The sequence below is a fragment of the Parus major genome, chromosome 2 (assembly GCF_001522545.3).
Source record: "Parus major isolate Abel chromosome 2, Parus_major1.1, whole genome shotgun sequence".
Classification (NCBI taxonomy): Eukaryota; Metazoa; Chordata; class Aves; order Passeriformes; family Paridae; genus Parus; species Parus major.
In genome coordinates, this window is record NC_031769.1 from 40223466 (window position 1) to 40251427 (window position 27962).

Consider the following 27962-nt stretch of genomic DNA (forward strand, 5'->3'; position numbering starts at 1 on the left):
AAAGAAATCCACAAACATACAGCAAAAACATAAAAGGAAAGCAAATATGCCCATTGCTCTTAGGAGGTTCAACTAAAAGGTGATGTCACATAAGAATTTGAATTTATGCCCAAGATTCAAAATATTATCATGTGGTTTGGTACTCAGTACTGAAGCAGGGCTCAGCATTGATGAAGGTCCAGATCAGGTATTCCAAAGTTAAAGCTGCTTTAACTTAGTGGAGGGTTTGGTTTTCTTGCTCGCTTTACCACATTTTTGGCAAGCTTTTGAAATCAACAAGTTAATGAAATGAAATTAAGTCAAATCCTAAGATTTGCAGATTATACATTTTTAGCTGATGTTTGCTGATCTTCACTACACTCAAGTCACGATTTAATCTCTGATAAACTGGCAAAGGCCACGACAATTGCTACCTTTTCACTGAGAAAAGGAAAATAAGTTTTCCTTTGTTTTGGAATATCAAAAATATTCCCAGCAGAGTTGATGACAGAGGACAGAGAGGATTTCAAAACTACCTTTAATCTTCCTCCAACAGTCATAGGAGTTTGGCCCTTACCAACCAGTTTGAAGTAGTTCAGTAGACTCAGTTCTGACAAGGGGAGCTGGTTTCTCTGCTTCCTGCAAGAGGCAGCCCAAGGAGATCAGACAAGTCAGACTAGACAGAGCAGTAAATCAATCAAAATATGGCCATCATTTGTTCATTGTGCAGAGAGAGTGTACACATGTTGATTTTTTTTCACATTAATTCTTGATAGATGTGTCTGCCTGATAAGTATAAGGAAAGCCATCCTTTCACTCAGTTTAATAAAACCTCAAGAAACAACATGTTCTCAATAACATAAAGGCATTCATTTGGCAGTAGGGTAATAAATTTTCAGATGGAATGGCCTGGTTCTTATATGTCTGCACAAGATATCTGTAAACAAATTTGAAAAGTAAGTCTTCTGCTGTAAAGTTTATTGGCTTTACATTGGCCAGTATTTACGAAGCAGGATTTGTAAGTATGGTTAACTTGTTGAAACTTCTTAAATAAAGGAAAAATAAACTCTAAAATAAACAGATGCTTACTGTAAGCTTTAAAAACTATTTATGCAGCTGGTATTTTCCCCTTAAGTCCAATATCAGTATTAGAACACTGGAATAAAATAGAAGCCTTTAATGCAGTTCATTATTGTAGAAAGCTGTAACTAACTAATCCATCCTCCCACTGGGCCCTAAGTGCATCTCTCAACTAGTGAACTCTCCATTCCTAAAGCCTCCTAATATACTTTTTTTATCTGATGTCACTTTCCCACTCTTCAACAGATGAAAGGTGGCATGTGTCTTTGCACCAGCATAGACTTGTTCTGCTGATGCCTTTTGATACTGGCAAATACTTAAAGATAATTTACCTCATATAAACTGTATTTGGTGTCCTTCCTGTAATTTGAGTTTGTTGTCATAGAGGGGGTGTGCAGTTCATAGTTAATGAAGTCAGGCTTCTCTCTTTGTCAGTGATAGACTGTATTCTGAAATATATACATTTACTTTCTTATAGGAAAAGTACGTTCATAAAGCTTAAAGCATTCAAAATCAGCAATGTCTTTCAAATAAAGTGAAGAAGAAATCAAATTTGTATGTCAGCTTATCTTAGGTTTATCAAAATGTTGCAAAAAGCATGCATGTTTATATCATTATTCCTTACTATTTGTTCTGTTAATTTCTTTTAAAACCACTCTAGCATCAACTCAATTGTATGACAAATCATATGCTGAGAATATCTTGCAAAATTTAAAAGTCATTATGATAACCAGTTTCTTGTCGTAATTCGTGGTGGTTTCACATTGATTGACATTTGGAAAAGAAGTAAGAAAACACCCACAGAAGTGATTTCTCTGAGAGAAGCTGCTGGGAGCTTCCTCTGTGCCTGGGAAAGACCAAGAACTAGCTGGCTAGTTCTGAGAAATGACAGCATTTTGCACCATTTAGAAATTAGATCCACCTCAGTGAGATCCACATTTTAAAAACACAAGCCTAGGAACTCTCTCCCTTTTTTTTCCAGCCTCGAAAGGTAACGCAGCTCTGGTGGGGCCAGCCCCACTTCCCCGGGGCCTGTACGGCCTGGGGGAGGCCGGGCCGGACCCCAGCGGCTCCCGGGCAGGGGATGGAGGCTGGGGGAGCCCTGGCTCAGGCTGGGCTGGGCCATGGCTGCTGATATCTCACTGACACTAAACCTGCCCTGGCCCAAACCAATGGCCCCAAGCTGAGCCCCCGCTCCCAGGAGCTGCCAGACACAGGGAGGGACCCTGTGCAGCCTGAAATTCAACACTGTGACTGCTGTGGCACTGGGTGAAATATTAACACTATCACTACACAGATGAGACCTGCAGACCTTGTTCCTCTCTCCAGACAGTGTGACAACACGTAGAAAGACAAGGTGAGAACACCAAGGTCAGTAAAGAAGGAGTCAAGCCTCAGATGGAAGGAGAATGAGGAGATGCTGAATGGATGAAATATTGAAAAATATTATATTGAAAAAGAAATGAAATATTATTTTTGTAGGGCCATGGAGATGGACAATGATATATTGAAATACCTCTTTCAGTTCATAAGAGAGTATGGGGGGGGATGAAGCATTCAAACTGTGGATCTGAGCAGAAGCATCCATTGATGAAGCCAAGCAGATGCTGGAGTATCTGTGATCCCATGAGAAGCTTGAACAGAGAGATGAAAGTTGATGAAGACTCTTTGCCCCCAGGGAGAGAAGAAAACCTCTGTTCCCAGAGATGATCACAGAGACAGATGGAAAGAACCTTTGCCTTTGAACAATTCATCCTTAAAATAATACCCCATGAGTTCATGGTCCATGGACACACCTCTAGCAGGGCTGTAAAAATCAGAGGAATTTCACAGTGCAGAACTTTTTTGCCCAGGCAGCTTCTATTCATGGAAATGAAAGACCACAACAAAACTCTTTCTTGTGGAGAAGTCTCCATGGCATGGCAAAAGAAAACTCTTCTCCCTACAAGTACTGATGAAAGACCATTGTTTATTTGGTACTGCTTTAACATCCCAGTTTTTGCCTCTACATGGTCAGTTGGGAAAGGAAGAAGTTAGGCAGGGAAGTGAAAGGTGTTCTGGAGGTTTTATTCTGATGCTTCTTATTCCTGTAGTCCTGTTAATAAAGTTTCTTTATTCCTTTTAAGTTTTAAGCCTGTTTTGCCCTTCTCCTAATCCATATCTCACAGCAAGAAATAAGTGTCCTGGTGATTTTAGCCAGTGCTAAACCCACCACATTATTTGGTGTGTTGACTGGGAAACTCAAATTGGCAAAGCTAAACCACTACAGAATTAGAAAAAGGAATGTAATCATATGAGGCAATAGGGCAACAGAACAGATCTAAATAATTGACAGGCCAATTATATTTTGGCAAAGACGGTGACAAAAACCTCATGATAATATCTTCTACAGGTTTTCTGCAATTGAACTGGGACTTAAGCAATAGTTTACAATGCTAAGATGCCTTTCTATACATATACAAACTCAGTAAAATCAGACATCCAAACAGATGAAGACAAAACAATATGTTTGATATAACCTTTGCCAGTACCCAACTGGATGTTTATCAGCAATTACATATTATAGGCTGAAAACAATCAAATTACTTTCGATATGATGGCAACATCTGATGCAAGACATTTTTGTCTTCTACAGCTAAATAAATCGAATATGAATGGACTTGACAGCATGTATTATGAAATTCATTATGATCTGGAGACTGGGTGTCGCCCTAACAACCAGACGATATTTCCTTAATTAAGTATAATTTCTTTCCGACGTGATCACAAGAAGATTCTGAACTGGTGGATTAATGATCTGGGAAATGCATGTAATTCTCTGCTCTCGGTAACTGTCAGCTTAAAACATGTTAAGCTGTCTTAGGAAAGCTGCAATTCTTGATTTGTTTTCCCAGCTTCTTTTTCTAGCACATTAAATGGTGTATATTTAGGGACAGGAATATATATATATATATATTCAATTTTAAAATGATATGTTTTCCTTCTCAGAGCAATTTTTTTGTCCTTGATTTATTTTCTCTCCAGTCCATATTTTTTTTAATAGTTTCTTTGCAATACTTGTCGTATTTACTTATTTGCTGAAAGACATTTGCACTCAGATTTTTCCATTCTGTATCTGGGTGTTGCATTTGCTACACTAAACTGTAAGACTTCCTTCTTCATTTCCAGGTTCCTGAATTTCTACCCAGGAATATTTATCAGTCTGACACATATGTAATTACAAAAAGTTCCTCCAACCATACTTTTGCAATGAACATCTTTGCACAGCATTGCATCCAGAGGGTTCTTGAGTATCTCCAGTGAGGGAGACTCCACAGCCTCTGTAGGCAACCTGTTCCAGTACAGGATCACCTGCACAGTAAAGTTCTTCCTCAGGGACTTCCTATGCAGCAGTCTCTACCTGTTGTCTCTTGCCTGATTCCTTGGCAACACTGAGAGCCTGGTTCCATGCTCTTAACACCTTCCCTTCAGATGCATTGATGCCCTCTGATGATCTTCATGGCCCCCCTCTGGACCCTCTCAAACAGGTCCACATTCTCATTATACTGGGATCCCCAGAGCTGGACACGTCTCTCAAAGTGGGATCTCATGAATGTGGAGAAGAGAGGGAGAATCACCTTCCTTGGCATCACAAGTGGGAGCCCAACTTGTCTGGAAAGTCCTGAGGCAATTCCCAGCCTTTTAGCAAAGGAGAACACTGTTTGTAGAGGGAACTAAGAACTGTTTATCAGTTGAGAAATTTAATTTGAGCACATATGGTTTGATAAAGTAAAAATACTGTTCACTCTGAGCATAGAGCTTACAATTTCCTATCATTACCAAAAAGTGCAGCTTAAGTCCAAACTCTAAGACCTCATCTGGCTGCATGATATCTGAGGCCATTGATTTCAAAAACAAAACAAGAATATTATTTTCATTGTTCATGGTTCTTCTTCAGACTTTTGCACTGAATCTGCTATGCCGGAACTGCTGGATGGGATGAATGGGTGTGTGACCCGCAGATTTGCTTTTAGTCTCTTTCACCCAAAGGGAACACTTCACTGTGGTAGTTTATTAAATGAGTTAATCAATAAATTAATCCATGCAAACCAGTGCAAATTAATATAGCCAATAAAGTGGCAAAAGTGGCAAGTGTTGCAGGCTTGATACATGCCCACTGCTCGGCTTGTTTCCTAAGCATTTATTTGAAATCGTGACAGGTACTCCATGGAGGCAATTGTCCATAATTTTTCAGATTTCTCTAGGGACTCTTGTCAAGAAAAGAAATGTAATCCACTCTGTGACATAAAGGAAGTGTGTATTTATTTCATATGCTTGAGGGTATTACAGAAAGGACTGACTAAAATGAGCCTACCTTCTTACTCCACTGCATGCAAGGAATGAGTTTGCAGGGACTCTGTACTCCTCCATATAGGATGTGCATAGAAAAAATATTGCTGGAAGGTAAGGCAAAAATGAGTTGGTATTTCTAGAGAATTTTTATTTTTATTTGCAACTGAAAACTTGGAATCCTTAGCTTCTAATCAGATCCTTGGCAAAAATAGCTCTATGTGAATGTGAGATAAACATGTAAGAACAGGTATATTATGGGTTTTGAAACAAGTTTGTTTTACAGGTTGGTTAAACAAGTTTGTTTACAGGTGAATTTTTCCAGTATTCTCAAAGGGGGAAAAAAAAAATTTTTTTAACAGATACATTCATCAACATTTTTCACACTTTGTACCAGATGTAATGTGATTGTGCATGTTTGTGATGTGTGCACGCAAAGATGCATACAAAGTAAAGTTATTATCTCATATGAAGAAATGACTGGAAATGCTTTATGTCGCTATCTGCAAGAAAAAGGGCAGACCACACTTTCTGACTGACTTTCTCTAACCAACACAGGAAATAGCATTTTACAACATAGAACTGAAGAGAATCAACACTTCACTAAGTTATGATGTTGTCAACATGGGACCTTGGGGAGTGGGAGAGCAAAAACCAAGGAATATGAATGGCAAAGAAGTTCTCTCTCCAAAGCTCCCCTGGCATGTTGTTTCATTTTTTGGTCAAAGTCTCAGTCTTGCTTTAGTACATATGCTCTTTGTTATTAATGTCCTTGTTTTTCATGCAGAGAAGCAAAATGCTTTTAAACCCAGTGTATGTGTTTTAAATGGATGACACTACCAAACTCACTGTCAATAGCTAGTCTTACTTAATCAGCTATAAAATTTCATGAGTAAGGGTTCTTAATTGAGACTGGAAAAATCCAAGATAATTACCATAATAGGCTGAAGATCTCTGAGACTGAAGGCTTTAGAAGTCAGAGAAAATTGGGGACATATGTGTTCTGTCTGTAAGATTGCTCTATATAGGATATGGAAAAATGGAAATGACAGGCACTTAGCAATGTACAGTAGCATTCATCAGAGAAAGAACATATGCATTTGTTTGTCAGAAGCAATGAAGTAAAAAATGACACTTAATTGAAGCTGACATAAAATGGCCTCATTAGCAGTACAAATAATATATGTGTGTAGCTTGGTTGTCATTAGGAACAAAACATATTTCTTCTGACAGATATATTAGTGTCTTTTAAGATTCATGTCAAGTTTTCAGTCATGTTTACTCATTTAAAGAATGCCTTGTTTGTTTTTTTTGTTGTTCTTTTTTTTTTAATATGAGAAAGGTTGAACTGTAAATAATGTGTGTTTCTAGGGTGCTGTGATAACACCAACAATGGACCACACTATGTCAATGCAGCCAGCAAGCATGATGGGCCCTCTGACCCAACAGATGAACCACCTTTCCTTGGGCACAACAGGAACGGTAAGATCACTATTTTTTTTCTCTATTGCAAAAGCATCTATTGCTTACTGAGTTTCCTAAGGTAATTTACTATTCTTTTAAGTGCTTTTCAGGGCTTCGCCATCATACAGTAAGCATTAGTTATTATAGAACAGAAATGACAAAGTAGTATGAATAGTAAAATGGTAGGTTAACAAAACCTGATCTATTTAAAAGGAATTGTCTGTACTAGTTCCTATGTAATTATGGAAATACTGCTCTATCAGTTTGTTTTTTAAATTCTTTGCTTGTCAGTGTAGAAAGTTTCATATCACTGGGATCAGGAGCTTTGTGGTAGGATCCACTCCTCACTTCAAACCATAGCAGCCAGCCATATGTATTTTGTTCCAGGCTTAGAAATGTGACTTTTGGTCTGGGGCAGCTGTGTTTCCAGTACATCATATTTGAACATGAATATTTCCACAACTACTTTTGAATTTTCTTTTTAAGCTGAGTAGGTCATACTCAGTTAACTCCCTCAGAGTCAGAGAAAGGCAAAAACCCCTCTTAATTAAAAGCATTTAAGTGCTCTGAAAAGTTCCTAAAATACAGTACTGGCAGACTATATATGGTGGTTTGATATGTTAATGTGTGAATGTCCACACTGCATGTAATGTAAATTTTTGCAAAAATAGAGGCATTCATATTACACATGCTCTTTATGTAATAATTACATTCAAGATGTAATTATATAACATGCTCTGTTATTCACTTACCCTTTTTTTCACAACTGTTCTACTTGATACTAATCTATAGGAATACCGTTTTCCATTTTTTTAAAAATTGAATAAGGTACTTAATACAGTTGCATCTGTACAAAGTTATTTAACACACTGTGTTGGGTCTCTTCCTGATCTCTTCACCTCCTTCCTTATCTATTGAATTTAATTCTAACTCCAGTGTCTCTTCTGATTTCTTTGAAAAACTCTGTTAAGATCTAAGGTTTCTGTATGTTTTTCTGAGAAAACTTAAATATAATGATTTCTTGTTTATTCCTGATACTTTAAATGTTGCATTCAATAATCAAAAGAAGTAGGAATTACATCGCAAAGTTAGTCTCAGCAATTTCCCCTTCATGAATTTGAAGGAAATACTTGGTCTATATACAGGAGAATTTCTGCATCTGTAATTACTGAGATTCCAAAACATGTTTAAAAGTTAAGGCAAGGAAATAGAAAATGAATTCTGCTTGTTCTGTTGGGCAGCTCCTAAGAATTTTTTCCTTTGCCTGTCATTTTCAATTTCACAACTCTTAACAGACATTGTCTTCTGTGCTCATTGTCTCACAATCTTAATGCAATCTAGAAAATTCCCAGTTAATATTCTCTTCTTGCTTGAGACCACTTTTACAGAGCTTACAGTAAAGAATCCTTATAGTCAGTCAGGCAAAGGACTCTGAGAGGCCGTGGATCATCTAGTGGGTGACAATGAGACCCTGAACTCATGTTACTGCAACCGAATGAGAATTTTTCCTTTCTTTTCCTAGCTCTTTACACAGTTTTATCTTTCAAGGTCACAGCATTTCCCAAGAAATAAGAATTTATTGAAATACATTTAGAGGTATACCATACAGGCTTATGTTTACTATCTGTAAAACTCCCAAGTCATTTGCAGAAAACTTAAAGAACAAGAGTAAATGATTGATGAGTGTTACAATACCCATAGGCTTTTGAAACATCTCAAATGACACCCTATTTTATCACGTACAGGATTTCTCTTAGATTAAAACAGCATCAGCACCATATTCAGTTTAAGCACTCATGCAAGCAATATAATCATGGATGTCATTGAGAATTCCTCCTGTTGGGAATTCCTCCTATCAGAAATCACAATTTGGGCTGCAAGTAGCAGTTTTGTTGGATATATCCATCCAGTTCATACTTCAGTGTGTATTCTGCTACAGGAAAAAAAAAACATAACATGGGAAGCACAAGCTGCTTGGAGATATGATTTATTTAGAGATATTTTTCTTCAATTATTTGAAATTCTGAGTTTTGGTCCAGAGAGAGGAGCTTTGAGGGCATAAAGTATGAAGAATTGTGCCAAATTCAAGCCATACTACTGTGAGTACCTCAGCAGGTCTAGGTTTTATGGGAGATAAAAGATATAAATGATACATTTCTGTTATGAATATATTTTTCAATTTTATCCTTAAAACTATGCAACAGAGTGCAATAAAGAGCCACCAGCTACCTTTCAAGAAACCAGACAGATTTTTTTAGGCAAACAAGACAAAAAGTCACAAATAGTTCTACTCACTGTTGGCAGTAACTCTGTCCCAATTTAATTTGAAAGCTTGCAGTATGCAAAGCAGTTTTTATTGGAAAGCTTTCATATGTTCACTTCCTTGGACAAAGCATTTTGCTAATTAACATAACATTTTTCGGCCGAAACAGACCCCTGTGGTCACTTAAGTGAGAGCTGACTTCAAAACCACCTCCACACTTGCCTGATTCAGGATGAACACTGGGTTTCTAAAACATTGCTTCAACAGAAAATCTATTCTCTAGTGAGTGAGCTAGAGAAATAGCATAAGAGCCTATGCAGCTTCATATCTTGTGGGAATTACTTGGCCTTTTGATGCTCCTTAAAAGATTAAAATACTCTGTCCAAGCTGGAGCCATTCCATCTCCCTTTCACAGAGGAGCTACTCTTTAGCTCTTTGGTGAGGCGAGTGACCTGAGTAACAGCAGCCTCTGCCATTTCCTGCCTTGACTCCAAAAACTGGATTTGAGTTTTGATCTCTCAGCCCTAAAGCACACATTAAAACCCTTGGGAATCCAGGGGACAGCTGCCTCCATCCACTTGATTATTTGGTCACCAGCCCAGGTCAGGCTTAATGCTGGTGGGGCTGTTCCCTTCCATCTGGGAGCATCCAATTCAGCAGTTAAAACAGAGTAGTTTCCCTGTAGACTACCTCAGTCAGCTGCATTTCCCTTGTGCTAGGTAAAGTCTTCCTCCCAAAAAAAAGTTTGTTTAGGAAACCATTTGACAAGAATAGTGACAAGAAATTTTCTTTCTATCCAAACTCGCAAAGAATGTGCTTTTAATTTCACTTTATTATATTTTTAACATTCTTATTTCCTATCTATTATTGAATTGTCCACATAAAATTAGACATCTCTGCTATACCAAGTACTCCCTAATTAGGAGGATGTTTAATCAGACTATCAAGATGCCAGGCTAAAGGAAAAGCTGTAAATCCATCTTTGCTTTATTCCAATGCCAAAGGATGGTATAGAGCACTAGAGGGAGAGAGGAGGTAAAGGTGTGCTGTTTGTGGCACCTCAACCCTATGTTCCTGTGTCGTGACAGAAAGTGGTAGAGTATTTTCATGTCCCAGTTACTGTGCTTTGTGCTTCATCCACCAAGAACATTATTCTTTTTTCTGCCTTTATGAAAATCAAATTGATTTCTGCCGGTGAAAATACAGTTTTCATTGCTGATGAATTGAGAGACACGTGTGCTGCTCTGATCCCTTCCCCATTCTGCTTGAAATCTGGAGTTAAGCAGACAATCTGCCAGAGGGGTGATTTCTGCCATATTTATATGTATTTTTCATAGATACCTTTTCACTCAAAAAGAGCAAAAAGCATTTACATGGGTGCGCTAGCTGTGGGCAAATGCATAAAGAAAACCTAAGCTTAAATTATGTCAAGATTACAGCAAGAAAGCAATAGCTCTGAATATTCTGATTAAGGCTGACAACCCATTCTCAGCTCCTACAATTGTATTAAAATGAAATTTTAATGCCAGAAGGCATAATGTGAAGATTTACATTTTACAAGGGGTTTAAAGCTTGATATTTTTTTTACTAGTTTATTATTATTTATGTCTTGTTTTTCCTATGTAATATTCATCTACAATTAGGTCTGCTATTAAAAAAGGTACTGTAGAGGGAGAATAGAGTGTGCAAGTCGGTAAGGGTAGCACTGAAAAAGTAGCATTAGTATGTGTTTAATAATGTATGGAGGCTGGAATTGTTCCATCATCAGCCTGTCATTCAAAATGTTTCCGATACAGCCATTGATCTGACATCTCTATCATGGTTTAATAACGTTGTGATTGATGCCTGAGTGGATATAACACAAAAGCCTTTAGAAATGTAAAAACTGAGCAGTTTGATCACTGCTTTCAGTCATTGCTGCTCAGCACTTCCAGGCTTGGTCATCAGCAGCAATAATCTGCCTCTTCGCTGGGAAGATTTGCTTATTCTTTCTCATCTGCTTGTCATTTCTGAAGGAAGTTTGCTGTTCTACACTTTCTTTGTTGGGGTTTCCCTCCCCTCCCTGCTGTTAGAATCCATTTCAGATACTGCTTGGGTTCCAGTTTCATTCAATAGTTTGAGGCAGCCTTTGTTAGTCCTCACAGGCAGAGGGGTAACTCCAGCTTTTTCTCCCTCTCCTTTGGAACTGCTTTACTACAGCCTGGTTTCATCTTAAACCTTTGAGGCACACACCAATGGGAGAGTAAGTAGAAGTCAGGTTTTTTTACTAAGACTGGTAGTTCAGCTGGGCTGCTTAATTGTTCTTCACACTTGAAGTTCACTTTCAGTTTCTAATTTAGAAATTTGATAGGCATCTTACAAAATAAACCCTCTATTGCACTTTTTAAACAACAAAAAAAAAAAACCAAACCAACAAACAAAAAACAAGCCAAAACAAAACCAAAAAATTGTTTAATTGTTCTGGATACTATGTATTAAAAATGCAGTCAGGTGAAAGAATTGCAATGACATAATGTGGGATCCTGTTGTAACTGCAAACTGCCCTAACTCAGCTTTCCTGGTTTATAGTATCACCGGAATTTCTCAGTGGAATAGCAGCCTTGTTATGCAGGTACATCAGTCTTATCTTTCACTTTGTTAGTTCTTTTTGTTGCCAGCAAGGCTTGATGATATCTCCAGAACCCTTCAATGGAACAACAAGCTTGTTATAGGTTTTTTATCTTTTATTTCCTTTGGATACTCCATGGTCACTGGTGGTTTAAAATGTCACCTGAAGGCCTCAGCAGAATAACTGCTTTGTTAGATAGGGTTGTTTTTTTTCCTGTTTAATCTTCCATTCTATTTGCTGATACTACAGCTACATGGAGCTGAAACATCATCGCATTCCCCTCATGTTCAGATTCTTGTTCGAAAAGTACTCTCTGTTATTCTAATTGTGTGTCACAAGGTCCTTGGAGAGTTAGAGGAGCAAAGTTTCTTTGCAGTCTTGTGCCTTTCACGTTATCAGGTGTTAATCTTAGAGCTCTTTTATTTTATTTATTGACTGACAGTTTCAGTTACTGTTTGTGTGGAAAATATAGAACTGAACCCATTTCAGATGAAATAGCCTAGTTCAGGCTGAAACTAAGATCTTTCTTATCCTTTTACTCAGCCAAACGTACAGGGCAAATGTAAGTGATTAACAAAGTGGGGCTGTCTGGGACAGTAGAACCATTTAACGAGAATTAATTCTGGTTAGAAGGGAAAAGATCAGCATAAATTATTGTGAATTTGTAAAAACCAGGTAGCTCCTCCTGCACCCTTCTTCCCAAACACTCTCTTGAAAGGCAGTTCCAATTTAGCTTGTGTAATTTCAGATAAAAAGGGGCACTTAGTGCAACTGAAAAGCACCAGATTCTAAGCAGTCAACAGGAGACTAAGAACTTTTATCATGAAGGATTAAATCAGTTTCCAGAGTTCACTGCCACTAAATATTATAGAGACAAGAGGTTAACAATCTTAAAAATAGATTCAGCATTTCTGTAAGGAAACATTCATGGATGTAACTGCATTTTTTGTGGAAAAATTCTTAAATTGACAGCATAGGCCAAATACCTGCTCAGGTGAGCAAGGAAAGGTGTGATCTTTTCCCTTCCTGGACCACCTTGAAATTCCACAGACTCAGATAATGAGAGCTGGACAGATCAGCTCTTGTGTAGATGAGACTCTTTGACTCAACTGTTTCAACATGGTTTCCACAGTCTTTGTTTGACCATAGCTGTGGTTAGATGGTATTTTTGAATGAATAGAGTTTATAAAAACATATCTCTGTAGTGTTCCCCTTCTCATCTGAACTCAGATCTATTTTCCTACCATTTGTTGGTAGTGCCTTACTGTTGCCTTTATGTGCAAGTGTGCCAATCTTCAAAGCTACTACCTGTCATAGGCAGGAAGGGAAAGTGTAAAAGGTGAATAAACACAGATGGAGGGAATTCCATTTTTGGTCCAAGCAGGACTTCATCTGTGCTCAGCAGGTCAGTAGCTTTTATTCTGTGTTAAATTTTACATTCACACAACACTTCCACAAATGAACAAAAAGCTTTTGTTGGGGACTCCTTGCCTCTCTTTGAGGTATCAGCTACTGACTCAAAGTGACATTAGCCCAGATTCCCTTTCAGAGAAGGAATCAACTCCTTGATTGTGGTGATAAAAATACACATCAACATAAAGCAATAGTGATGGATCAGCAAAGCAAAAAGTATCAGCCAGAAAAGCTCTGACTAATATAATTTAATTTTCATCATCAAACTAACCTCATTCATATAATTGATTTGCAGAGGACTTCACATAACTGTAAACTAGAACATTTATAGGCTTGTTTCTCATATATTTTCTTAAATAGGACTGCTGCTTTTTTTTTTTTTTTTTATTTCTAGAAGTGACACCTGGTGAATGGGAGTGGGGTTCAAAGCCACTTCTTCCAAGCATGTTTTTTTTTTTATATCTAGTGATATCCATGCACTGTATATAAAATGAACTTTTTTATTTTGTAGTAATGAATAGAAACTGAAAGCCATAAAACTGGTTATGTCTGGCATAAATTTAGTGGTCTGTAGAATATCCCCCCCCCAAAAAGGCTCATCTACAGTCATACACCCAGAAATTTTTGTTGATATCTCTTACAGATGAACCAAGATTGTGAACTCATTTTGTTAACTGCTAGTAGCTCATTTACCTAAATACTTTTAATTTCAAGAGGAAAAATAAAATGTTCACACATTTTCTTGTGAAAGTACACTGATACTGTAAATGACAGGGCAAGTTTTGGGGAGAGAAAGAATCTCTTTATTTAGCAGACAGGGAAGTAGAAGAGAGGAGCAAATAATAGGTTATAAAAAAACCCTGAAAATAATTCTAGGTTTGAAACATCCTGCCACGCCTACAACTGACAAACTCAATAAGAGGTGGAAAACAAAAGTACTCTAAATCTCAGGCCTGTCATCTGTATTTTCTGGATGTGTTTCTTTTTTGTAAATGTGTTCCCATTTTTCAATCAAGAAGATAACTTTTCCTAATTAGAAGGAAGCTTATTTTAATTGTCCTGCCTGTGTTTAAACAAGGCTCAGGTAATTCTGACTGAAATGAGGAATATGGTTTTCCAGAGAAGTAATAAATACAAATATAAATGGTGAAGACAAGCTCCATGGGGGCTCTGTAATAAAAGGCAAGCTTGAGGATCTTAGACAAGTGAAGGGTGTTTTTCAAAACTGGCCATGTGAAAAGCAAAAAGTGTTTCCCAGGGGCCCTGCTTCCACAGCTCTTCTCTGCCAAGAGCTGGGAAACAGATCTGTGGTCATGTCTCCTCATCTACAAGTACATACAAACACACCAAGAAGTCTTGAAATCTTAGAAGCTGTATTGTCAGTGGAAAAGAACAACATGATAAATTATATGGAAATCCAGCTAGTTTATCCTAAGTACTGTTATAGTCCTTCACACAATATCATTTAGGTCTAAGGTGAAGCACTTGAACTGTTTCAAGTTCAGAGAGAGATGTAAACTTTAGCTGAAAGAATAGGAGTGAAGGGGAAAGACAGCAGTGGTTTACAGCTCAACAGAAGTGCATGAAGGGGATCCATGGAAAGGAAAAGAAATTTCAGTGGTGCTAACAGGTTATGAAAGTAGAATAGGGAAAGCATAACTTTAATATGTTGCAGAAATTGGTAATACATTAAGAGCTAGACTAGTATTTGAAATTAATAGAAAGTTCATTATTTGGGATATCTAGAATTCAACTGGACCGAACATTTTAAAATCCACAGGAGGGATTTCCAGGTATTGACACAAATCCAGAGCAGTGGCTAAAGGCCTTTTTTCATCTCCAACCTCTGTTTTTCATCACAAAGGAACATTGTTATTTCAGTTCAAAACAAGTAATATTCATTTAAGTACTGAGACTTCAGGATATTATAAAAACTTTAAAAAAATGTTTACTGAGCATGATGTACCAAGATTCAGAAAAGAACTGTGCATCAAAATAACATTTTATTTACAATGTCTGAAGGTAACAGTCAAAGAGTAAACATATGTTGCAACTGACCACTCACATTATCCTCTTACTAAAAAACATTTGGAACCAAGAGGTAGGATTGATTCAATTCAACATATGTTGTGCGATTAGTAAGTCCACTGCACTCTTTGGATTTCTTTTTTCTTTACAATAAGATGGGTACATTTTGTTCACCAAAATATTTCTGCTCTGAGAAGCAACCTTTGAATTATATTTCTCATGTTCTTTCATAAGGGGAATTTTTAAATTCCAGAGGCACTCACAGAAACACTAGATTGCAGGTGTTGCAGTGTTTTGGAAGGTGACCTGTTGCCATGATACTGAAAACACATACAATGGAGTTGGAAGTGAATTTAGTCTGAAAGATGTTCAGTATTTTATATATTTTAATCACAGTGGAAGAGATAACATAACCTGTGTATTTGACAAAGCCCTGGATCTTCAGTTGCTCGCAAAAATAATATTCCATTGAATTTCACTGCCTTTTCCCATATCATATCCCACTGAATTTCAGCTCACAGTGAGTTTCACAGTTAATCCACATGATTTATCAGATGGTTGGCAAAGTGGTACCCCAAAGGTTTAAACTTCCCATAAGACAAATCACCATTGCTTTTGAGGTATCTTTCTTGTTTTCTTCTGGAAAGAGCAGCCTGTTCAGGGTTCACTCATTTGTGCAGCAAGGTTAAATGAAGGAGCTGAATGTACAATGCTCATACATTGTGTAAGAAACTGGGATCCTGTATGTGTGATCTCAGTCTGAAGTTCTTAGAAAAGGATAAGCTTTGTTCAAATTATTTACAGTTCTATAGGGAGCTGCTGATGGCTATAACCTCTGTGCCCTCTGATCGTATTTTATTATCTGTGAGTTATGGGTGATTCTGTGTCAGAGCTACGAGGCTGTGGAATCCTCTTGCTCCTAAAACACTCAGTTTGGGAGGAGAGTTTGGTTATACCTAATATTTACTATGAAACAGCTCAGTTAGCGCTTTTCATTGATCTGCAGCAAGGGGTTTGAGTGCAGCTGTGTTGAGTGAATTTGGGAGTTTGCTGAATTGAATTGTTTTTCTAGCAAGGTGATGAACTGTTGAACACAGCAGATTTCTACTGTGTGGCAGAGGTGAGCCACACCTCATCGGGATGGGTCCAGGGAGCACTCGTATCCCAGAGGCACATCATTTTCTGACCCTGTGGAGGACTGCTCTATCCTTTGTGACATTTTATGACTTTTGAATGTGATAGACACACCTGTATGCTACTGATTTTGCCTTTTTAATATTAATAGTTGTAATACACCAACAGAAACTTTGTTAAGACTTTAGTATCTAAATGTCCAAATTATTGTGCATTTGCCAACTTCAACTCAGAGTTTTCCTTTGCTGTGTTTCCCTTGGGGGTTTCTCTTAAATCAGTATAATATTTATATGACATGAACTGATTTCACTGATGCAAGAACTTCATGCTGTTTGTGTTCTCTGGCTTGTGAACCATAACTGTGTGCAGTGTTTGCAGTGTAGACTAAAGGTGCTATGATTTCCAAAGTGATTTTTTTTCAACCACTCAGGCACCTGATTGCTCCCTTCCTTCTGTTTACTGTTGTTTTGCTCTGCTGCTAGACTTTTCCACCTAAAACACCTGCACTGGACTAAAAAATAAGTTGTATTTGTTCTTTTTCCAATTGCCATTTTTGACAGTGTAAATCAGAGTGACAAAAATACAGTAACAAGGGAAAGTGAGAATTGGGCTATGATGGTATTCCCACAGATAACTGTTTATCCACAGAATCCAAATTGGTGCTCAGAATTTTAGTGTTCAAAGATAACTTTTTAACAAAAGCTATCTTGGTGACTTTTTACATAGAGATGCTCCTAAATAGCTTTAGTAGAATTGATTTCCTCTGAAGACAATGGAGTTATCTCAGAATCTTTAGTTTTCTGGAAATAAATGGCTGTTCCAACAAAATGGCCATAATTTGATTGATTGGTATTATTTTCCTATACATATTCTATAAGGTTATTGTATTACATGACATTTATTCATAACTGAAAAATGCAAGTAGCAACAATTTCAGATTTCCTCCATGTGTTAGGGGACACAAGGAAATAGTTAGTAGCAAAAAGTTCCACTCAGTGTGTGGCCATTGGTTGAAGAAGGGGGTTTCCTTATTTCATTTGTACCTGAACAGTATTGAGAGCAGAAGATCATTTGCTGAAATTTTTATCCTTTGTTTAAAACTGAGTGTAATAGAGTTGGAAATCAGAAAATGATTGATGGAAAAATTTAAAGTAATTAATCTTCAACAGAAGGCAAAGAAAACAATACATTTCAAGGCTTATAAATCCACTTTTCTCTTTCATTAATTTTCATACAAATGTCATGAGCAGTGTTATATTTTCATTCATTTCAAAACAGAAAAATATGGCACCACGGCCTCATCTTGAGCTTATTTTTAATATTGGGATTTTTGCTGTATTGCATACACTATTGGATATGTGTTCCAAGGACTCTTAATTATATTATTGCAATTACAAGTCTGGCACAGAAGTGTAAAGTATTAGTGTCTCTTGTCTATAATTGTTCTGCAGAGATCTTTGCAGGCAGAAGTGATTCTATTGTAAACTAGAAATTTTCAGTACTTACTGATAGTTTGAAGCACTTATTTTTTAGGCAGTTCAGCTAGTTCAGTTTACGAAGCTGTGGCATTTCTGTGGAAGTATTTTAACTCCATCTGCACACAACCTGCAGATTTATGCCAAACATTTCTTCTTTTTCTTTTTTTTTCCCCTAAGGCACAAATTACACAAGAGGGAATCTGTAGCATTTGTTGTTCCTCCCAAACACAACAGGACTCTGGTCTTTTCAGAGACATTCTGAGACAGAGAACAACTGACAAATAGCAACAGCAGCACCTATATTGCATTTTATATTCTCAAGGTGTTTTAAAAATGTTAATTAAACCTTATAGCATCACTTCAATAAATTATCAAATTAATGCAAGTTCTTCATTCCCTTTGAGGCAAATGACCTCCATACAGTGTAGTCTTTCTTACAGTATGGACAGCAGCTCCTGTTCCAAAACCAGGGGTGCTCAGCTGTACATTTGAGGCAAAGCCCAGAGTCTCAGTGTGATGGACTGCCATGAGCTGCTCTGGTCAAGGCATCTGAGCTTTGGCCCATTCTTCTCAGTAAGTAAAGAGAAGATTTCACCAGCTGAAGTTAGATTTGGCTTTGTGGCCTAGCAGTGAATCTTAATTGCTTTTTGTTGAATAATCTGTAATAATCTGTCCTCTATATTAATAATAATGATTTTTTTAAAAAAAATAGAATTTTGCAGGTAACTCAGTGTTCTAAATTCCCATACCAAATTATATAATGAATGTCAAATACATTTTGGCATTTATATTTCCCTGAGTTCACTAGCAGTATGGACAGCTGTGTCTTGGTGGTTGCATTTAATGTTTTCAATCTTGCTCTGTTTTCATCTTCACGCTCTGTGTAGTGTTTCTCATGATCTTCACAACAAGCAAAAAGTTCCAGTCCTAAGGCAAGGATGACAGTTAAGCAGATGCTGTTTCAGTTCACAATTACCATTCCTTCAAGGCTGTTAGGGGGTATTACAGCTGGGCAGGCTGGCAAACAATCCCCCACACACATTCTCCCATCCTAAGATTAAATTTGTTGTCCCTGACATCAGCCACTACTAAGTGTGAGGAATCTGCAAATGCCCTTATTCAGCTTCAGGAATAGTCAGTTTTATACTTTCGAAGTGTTAACTCTGCTAATTTTTATTTTAGCAGTGTGGCCTGTGAGTTCCATATAGCACTTGTATGTCAGCAGAAATCCTTTTTTGTAAGGTAAATCTTGCAAAGTCCTATGCCTTTACAGTGTTGATATAAATTTATTTGACAGACAAATGGCCACTTTGTCATCTCTGTCATATTCTTGGACAAAGAAATCTGTGGTGCAGTTAGGACTTTTTCCACTGCAAATATTTGCACAGCACTTAATCTTTTCCTTTTTTCTTTTTTTTTTTTTTTTTAAATATTGTGTATAAAAGGAAAGGAGAAGGGGAACATTATGCTGATCAGTGAGTGCCAGAGCAAAATGAAGATGTCTGAGCTTTCCAGTCAGTCCATGTGCCAGAGCCAGAAGTGCATCAAAGAACCAGAATGGACAACCTAGCCTAGAAATAGATACTCTGCAAGATCCTCCTGAGAAAAACAATTCCCTGACAGGACTGTGGTGTTTAGAAGAGGCCAGAATTGCTTGTCTGCAAAGGCTGGGGTGCATTTGTGCAGTGTTTTTTACTTTTCACATGACTTCAGCAGAGGGATCAGAAGAGCTCACTGAGAACTCCTGTTAGGGCCTGTGTGGAATATTTTAAATACATGTCTTTAAGGAAAGCTGAAGGTGATTGAATTTCAGTTTGATAGCTGTAGATGGGCTTTTCTCAGTACTGTATGTTGCATCTATGCCTTGTCACCAGTAATATTTAGGAGAAATACATCACTTAGCTTTGCCTCCTGATCTCATGGTGAAGGGAAGGGTTGAAGATTTTTTTTTAAAGCACATTGGGGGAAAGTGTTACAGCCTGTCTTTCTATTCTCAAGTGGAAGTATCTGAAGCATTCCCAGGTATCTGGAAAGAATCAGTGATGTCCTAAAGAAGAAAGCTAAATGTTAATACAGATTTGGGAGAGTACAGGAGACTATCTCTCCTGCTGACCTTATCAGTTATTATAGTTTTGCTGTCATTGACAGTAATGTTCCATTAATCTGGAATTCCATTATAGAGGATGTATTGTGGTAGCTTTTTTTGTCAGTTTTGATGTTCCAGAGTGATTTATAATGTGAAATTAATATTTTATTTAAAGTATATCTACACCTCTGACTGTGCATTGTGACATAGTCAAGGGATCTTGTTCTCTCTTAGAATACCCATCTCCAAGCTCTATTCATTTTATTTGCCTTTTGGAGCATCTATCTTGTACTATTTTCAAGCTATTACCATGCATCCATTGAAAAAGGGATGAAAAATTGTCTCTAAACTTTGTATTTCATTCATGTTTAAATCTGAAAAATTCTATGGCAACAGGATTAAACATGTAGGAATTGCATACTGCAACATTTTAGAGGATATTCCAGACTATCCATTCGTAAATTGAGCAATGCATCTCTTGGTACGTTTTTTTGTTTCCTCTCCTTTATGACAAGTAGCTCATTGGTCTACAGCATTTCCTTTCTCTCTCTTTTGAAATGGTTTTTAAATGTGCACTGCTGCAAAACCTTCCTTAAATGAGCCAGTCATGATTGGGAATTTTCTCTTTTCTATTTTCCCCTTTGCCCAGCCTTATCTTTCTTTATCTTGAATTTGCCTTTGGGGACAGACCTATCCATGTTTCTGAGCTGGATGCAATGTTTCTCAAGCCCTCTCTTCCTAGGTCTGCTCCCACTCCAGGGAATCACAACCTCGTAGGGCTTGTGGGTGACACAGGAATACATTGCCTGGATGGGAGCTGACAGTGCTCTGAGAAATATGACAGCACCTCTGCCCTTGATCAGGTTTCCCATTTGAAAGTTTTCATTTTGGTAATTACATCCTTCCCAGATAGTAGCACTAGTCATTGATCATACTAATATCATTATAACTGATTCCTGTAAGTCACCTTTTAAGACACTTTCCATGGTTTCTTTTCCCCCTGTATCTTCTTCCTCTGCTGTCACAGGATAAGGCTTTTTCTGTCTACCCTTCATCTGATTGATTGGAAATGCCAAACACTTCCTTTACGTGTGGCCTGGTAATATACACATCACATTTCTTCCCTTGGGATCTTAATCAGAACAAGTAATGGCCTTTAGCTTTTCTCATTAGGAAAATGGAAAAGTACCATACCCAATCCATTAGAAATACAGCATTCTAATATGAATTTATAGGAAAATGGCTGCATGCCAGCAGATGTGGAGTGAGTTTAGCTTAAAGGATTTTCAGGGGAAAAAAAAGGAAAAGAAAAGTCACCCTTTCTGTCTGGTTTGCAAACATTTTGAGCCATTACTTATGCCTGTCTGTCAGGCATTTTGCTGTTGCTCCTTAAGCGCTGTTTGGACATCTCTGTCATATAAAAAGCATTCAAAAGGAGGAAATATGGGTATTTGAACATGTATTTATGTTTTTCCCAATGTTGATTCCCTTCCTGGATTATTCTCCTCATAATCTCTATCAGAGTTAGAGAGAGGGGAGGAAAATGGGAAGATTTTGTTATTTTGCTTTGCTTCTAATTTTTCACAGAATGTGCTAGCTGAGAAAATGTATCGAGAGCAACCATTTCAGCATACTCGTCTATCAAGCTGAGACTGCTGCTACACTTTTCTTAGCCCTGTCTAAAACTATTTACAATCAGTACAGTGAGAGTGAGGACAAGACTGATTAACAGATTTTTTTCTCCAATGATGGCAATTGCTTTATACTCGGCCCGGTCTTATTAGCCCTAGAAAATATTAAAATTCATGCACCAGCACTGAAAACTTTCAGTGCTTGTATTTTCCAGAACTGTAAGAAAGTGTTAAAGCACAAATCCATACCAAATGATAATTGTATATCATTTGAATACATATGAGGTGATTCTGTCTCTTTTGGAAAGCTAGCACTGAAAGAACCCAAAGAACAGCCTTGGAACGTTGCTATTCTGCCAGCACTAAGACACATCTGTTTTACTGGTCCCTTCAAAAATTGCTGATGTTATTCCTGGTAAAATAACTACTAAGCACACCCATAAAGCTCTGTTTAATAATATCTTATGAAAAATGAGCACTTGCACTTTTTTATTTTTCAAATAAACCTCATGTTTCCTATGTGCTAAGCTTCTCATCTGTACAAAGTGGGAGTTCAAGCTGAAGCATCAGGCTTGTGTTCTTGGCTACTTCACTTGTGTTCATCAGCTTTGTTGATCACCCTTCCCCAATGAAACAGTATCTAATAGGTTAAGAAAATACTGTAGTGAAATAATATGAAAGACCTGCAGGAGTCAAAAATGGGAGGCATTCTAAAGGGACCTCTCTGTAGGAGGCAAATTACTGGTTATATGATAAGACTAGGAGGGCTTAAGGCATGGAGGGATGGCTATTTTTTGAGGTATTGGGATTTTTTTTTCTGTCTTGCATTTTCTGTTTTGTTCTTCTGCTGGTTTCCATTGGTTTGGGGTTTTGGTTTTTTTTCAATTTTTGTTATATTTCCTTCTTCCTTAGTTCTTCCCCTCATTTCTTGGATGAAACAATGACAAATTAGGAGAGATTCTGTGCAATTTTTATCACACAAGTTTACGAGTTCAAAATTGTGAAGAGATCATTATATGATATATTAATTGATGACATAGCAGTATAGTTTGGTCCACTCTGCTAAAAGTCAAGGTTTTTCCACTGCTTTTGTAGCCCTATTGCTGATATGATCTGATGTGTCTCAGAGATCCTCCCTCAGCTGATAATTAACATACCTAGGGGCAGCCTGTAATGTTCTTACACAGTCACGCTCTATCAGTAAGGCATTGACTTTAATTTTAAGGTGATCCTTCTCCCACAAGAATTTCAAGAGTTTGTGGAAAGTGGGAAAAGGAAGTCTTCCCCAAAAATGGTTATTATTATCACCTTCCACAACCTTGCTGTGTAAGCAAAGCTAATGATCATGTAAATACAGATAAGGATTTTGACACAAATTTTTTTATGCAAATGAGAAGTAATATTTTGTACTGCATCACTTTAAAACACTTTGCTTTAAATGTAGTGAAGTTGGCACCAGCCATTAAAGGTTAGTGTTCTCTAGTATCCCCACCCTATCCATATACGAATATGGCTGATCCTTTCACTGAAGCTGCAGATAGAAGAGTTGGGTGAGCAACATTCATGGTTTCCAGTTTGTGGGAAATCAATCTTATGAAATTCAGTTTCATTCTGATTCATCTTCTCAAAACTCAGAACAAACCAGAAAGATTCTCCCTTGAGCCAGAAATTCCAAGCAAAATTTAATTTTCAGAAACAATGCTTCGTGCTGTTCCCAATACAAAATCTAGTCTGCAAGACCTTGGTAGCTGCCAACTGGCTTAAATATCCATCTTGGTTTCTGTCAGTTTTCAAGCAGCAGCTGCAAATCACTCCCAGGATTTCATGTTCCAGAGCAGCCTCACCATGTCCAATGCTTTGGGCAGGCTTCCAGACCTCCTATTGGGTCGACTTACAGGTCTGCTTACTGAGGGCCAGATTAGTCTGGCAGCCAAGTCAGAAAACCCCAGGAATGTTACTTTGGTGAGGCAACTTGGTGGGATTGTCCTGGAAAAAAAAGCAGGGCACTGGCTTGAAGATTGAAGAGCGACTGCCAGTTTCCAGATGTGTAGGAGGAGGTAAGGACATTCCAGAGCTTCACATGAGGGCCTGTATGAAGCAGGGCTCTTGGGGCATGCAAACTCCCTACTCAACCACACCATCTCTGTGCTGAGCTGCCTGGAAGGCCTGAGTGCATGATTTGTGGGATGTTTATCCACACATGCCCAACAGCAGGCTGATTTTCTTTGTATCCTTAAGCATAAGGCCCCAGCATTTCCTGAGGGAATGTTTGCCCTTGCCTAAGCCTGGACTGGCACGTTCACCATCAGTTCAGAAAGGCCAGCTTGCAAAGCATCCCTAATGCCACTGTTTACTTCGAGGGTAAGCCCCAAAAGGTGATTCAGGTGTTTCAGGCTCACTGAACTGGCAAATTCTTCTCCATCTCTGGATGTGGGGTTTTGGTGAACAGCAGTCTTTTTTATGAAATATTGAAATGGTCCTTTCCCTGCCCTGCCCTCCCCTCCCTTCCCACAGTGATATCTGTCATTATAATTAGCCAAATATTTTGGATTCTAGAAAGCTTTTAGAGGTAAAGGACTGAAGAATATCATGCTTTAGCTGCTCTTAACAACATCCAAGGTGTACACCGGTGGTATAATTCTATTATCTTACTGCCCTTCCTCTGTCTGTCATTACTGCCTTTTCATGCAGGAGGTGTTGAAATCTTTCCTGTTTCTAGGAAAATGGGAAATGCTAATATTCATGTACCCTTTTGTCTGTTTTTATTGTTCTTTCTGGTTTGGTCTAGCTTCCAACTAATTGTCCTGGCTTTCGTCTGCTTCATTCTTGGACAGCTGGCCCATGAGCTGTCCACTTTTATCCCTGGTCTGAAAGAGCAATGGAGAGTGCATGTGATGATTGATGAGCAACTGTTATTTAACGAGTCTAAGCAGTTCTCCTTTTGTTTTAACAACTTCATCCATACAGTAGGGACATTTGCACACAAGCAGCCTGCTTCTCTTTAGACTCTTCAAATTATAGGAGATATAATAGCATCTAGAAGACATGTTTACCTCTAGAAAACAATTATTTGTTCATATAAACGGATGTGCTATTAATAATAGTTCAATGTGCACATATGTTGAGATTCACTGATACATTTTGGTTTTTTTTTATTCATGTTGAAAATATGAAAATGTGCATATCAGTTTTCCTTCAACTTACTAGCAGCCATTCATCAGGGACTATTTGGCAGAATTGCAGTTAAATGGAAATGTCTAAGCATTTCCAACTAAAGGGGTGCATAGGGAATTTTTTAATATCAGAAGCCACAGTTATAATTCTGCTGCATCGCCCTTTTATTCCTCAGTATACAGGATGTGAAAGAATAATATAAATGTGACAGAATCTCAGTGATTACCAGCCCTGGTTGACCAAGACTGATGCAGTATACTCTTATGTTATGATACAGTCACTATACCCTGATTTTATATAGGGTCTTGCAGACAAGACTGTAATAAATCAGACACTAACCCATGCTCAGAAACTTGCCCCAGAGAGCTCATAATGTGCATTCATAGAACAGGTACATAGAAGGTATTAGAAAAAAGAATAAAAATGCCTCTCTCATGGAGAAACTTGTAAGAACTGAAGAATTAAGAAAATACAATTGCCAAAGTCTTGTTCTTTGTTTTAAGCACAGAAGTGTTTCTCTCTTGCAAGTGTATCCATCAGACATATGGCATTATTCAAATTATGCAAAAAAGCAGTTTTCACATCTTGTGGCTGTTCATATATGCAGTCATACATGGGGGATCAGGTTACATTTCTGTACAGTCCCCATGGGTCCCTACCTACATTGTCAAAGGGAAGAGTGAATTTGTCATGGGCCTTGGTACTCTCACATGGACTGCAAGGATCTTTGGCACCCTCAGGTCAAGTTACTAAAGGAATTTTCCAATTAATGAAAGATACAATCAGAATGGGAACTTATTTTCACATCCTGAAGAGTTTTCCTCCATTTTCGCCCTTTTCACACACTGATGAGATATCTGCAAGTGGTTTGAGATTTTTACTGAGTTCATTTGTATTGCCAGCCCTTAGACTAAAAAGTATTGAAAGTGAATGAGCCAGTTTTTTATTTATCTGTTTATACTGCTTGCATTTACTACAGTTTTTACAAAGTGTATTCTAGTGAGATCGTGGTGCACAGCTGTATGTGGGGATCTGACTGTTCTCAGATTTGTTTACGCTAAATAGTCTTTATCTGATTAGTCCTGATCACTGTGCTTTAGTAGCAGGACTGAATTTAGAATTTCAGACAGAAGAAAAGACCTGTTAGCTATGGGGGGGTTAGTTCATCCGCACTTTTACTTCCATACCTTTGTATTACTCTGATTTCCAAAGATACGGATTTGTGAAGGATGTTTAGAACTCCTGAAGAGAAAAGGAGATTAGTTTGCAAATATAGTTCTTGAAGTTATTATTCTCTCTACCTTCATTTAACTTGCTCAGAGAATTAGGTAACATCTCATTAGGAAGGTTGAAAGGGAATTGATAGCCAGCATTCCTAAATACATTTGTATTACTGAGCAGCAGGGAAGGAATGTTAAATCCGGTAAAGATTTCTATTCTCTGCCTGAACAATGAGTGCAGTGGCCCAGCAATGGGATTCTGTTGAATGACAGAGCTGTTCTTGATAGGGCTATGGTAATTGTGTGGTAAAATGGAATTATATTATTATATTTTAGGCCTGGCTGATAATTATTAGCAAAATTATTGTAATATATGCAAAAACTTCATATCATTTATTCTCCCCTTCTTTAATTGGGAGAAAGTGAAATTAATAACAGCCAATGAATAAGTATAAGATTGAGCTGGAAAATGAGAATGCTTCTGGGTAGCAAAAGATATTTTAAGTTTAAAGTGAAAACTGTGGCAGCTGGATATTGTATTTCATTGAACTGCCACTGGCACTGATGAACTAGATGGTCCTTTTCTCTTCCTGAGTTCCCATGTCTCCATGCCAGACTATGGGATAAGAGGACACAGCAAGATAATGTTCTTTTCTATTGGAGAACAGGGCATTTTCAAATGAGAAGGTGGAACCAGAGAGAAAAAAGCTGTGGTTTTATTCTGTATTTCATTAAAGTTATAACCGCTTGACAATGGTCAAAGAGAGATGCAGTTTTTGTTCTTTGCAGGGAAAGAGATTTGAAAGTGGAAGGGCAGGTTTCCTTCATGGGGTAAAAAAAAAAAGATAAAAATAAATTCAGCCAACAGACTCATTTCCTTCAGTTTTCTAGCAATGCAAATGTTTTCACATAATTCTGTTAGTGATGCAGTGTCTAGACTTCTCAGATGGTTTAAAAGATAAAAAAAAAGCAAAAAGAAAAAAAAACAGAAACAAACCCTGGCATTAATTCTGGGAATCCTGAAAAGCTAAGTCATTATCACTGTACTGTAGCTCATGTGGTGATGTGAAACCACAAATAGTCATTGAAGACCAGATTCTGGAATCCTTGCTTATTTCAGATATATGATTTAGCATTTGCTCATGTTAGATTTCCCATTTAATCTCCCTGTAGCATGCTGTGGTGGTTGGTGTAAATGCTTACCAGCATATTCTGGTACAGGGCTTCTGCATTTTGACTCTCACCTTGACTAAAAAGGCTCTGTGTCTTCTCAGGAACATGAAGGCTGATGATACAAGGAAAGAGATCTTTGATTCTTGCAACAGATATACATTGATATAACACCAAAGGAAAACACCAGAAAAGAGAATTGGCACATAGAACGTATAAAAGGATTCTTTAACATTTTTTCCAGACTCATTGACATTTGTCTACTGATTCTGAGTGTTGTTTGAGGTTTCCAGATTTGCTGCAACCTATCTGTTACTATCTCATTTTGTAAATTCTTTTTTGTTTTCTTTATACTGGGAAATTTGTTCAACATTGATCAGGTTATTAACTGTTGTCACTCTCTAAAATCTCACAGTACTCATAGTGACCAAGAGATTTAATTTATCTGCAGCAGCCTCCATCTAATCACAGCTGTGTTATTTTATAGACAACTAGGCCTATAAATAGAACTGAACTTTAGGGTGGTTTCTTATACATTCTGTTAATGATGGCCTTCAGAATTTAAACAGAATGTGCAGCCAAACTCTTCTGGTGATGTAAACGAAATATTTTGGTCTTGCAAGAGGCACTCTTTCAGGCAGTGTCTCAGCTGAAATTCAGTAACTAATGGCTGGTGTAAGGGGTGTTTGCTGTCTACCTCAGCTGTTAGGCAGATGCCTGACTGTGCATTAACCTGGGCCTGAGAAATGCAGGCTGAGAGCTTATTAGGGCAGATGATTAAAGGAACATTACCTGTGCCACAGTCTCAATGTAAAAGCTCCTGCAAATTCCCTGCAGATGACTCAGCTCTACCTTTGATGGGTAAACCATATTATCCTACTGCAGCATGCTTCTCACTCTGCTGG

At 37.8% G+C, this 27962-nt stretch overlaps 1 protein-coding gene across 3 annotated transcripts in view; it reads left to right on the forward strand.

Moving 5' to 3' along the window:
* RBMS3 (RNA binding motif single stranded interacting protein 3) overlaps positions 1–27962 on the forward strand; it is a 446028-nt gene that overhangs the window by 400428 nt on the left and 17638 nt on the right. For all 3 annotated transcript variants that reach the window (XR_004495821.1, XM_019005566.2, XM_015617215.2), the window contains exon 11: positions 6760–6870. Coding sequence is in view for 2 of the 3 variants with exons in the window: in XM_019005566.2 (XP_018861111.1) it covers positions 6760–6870 (111 nt within the window). In the remaining variant the exon portion in view is untranslated. The remainder of the gene's footprint in view (positions 1–6759; positions 6871–27962) is intronic.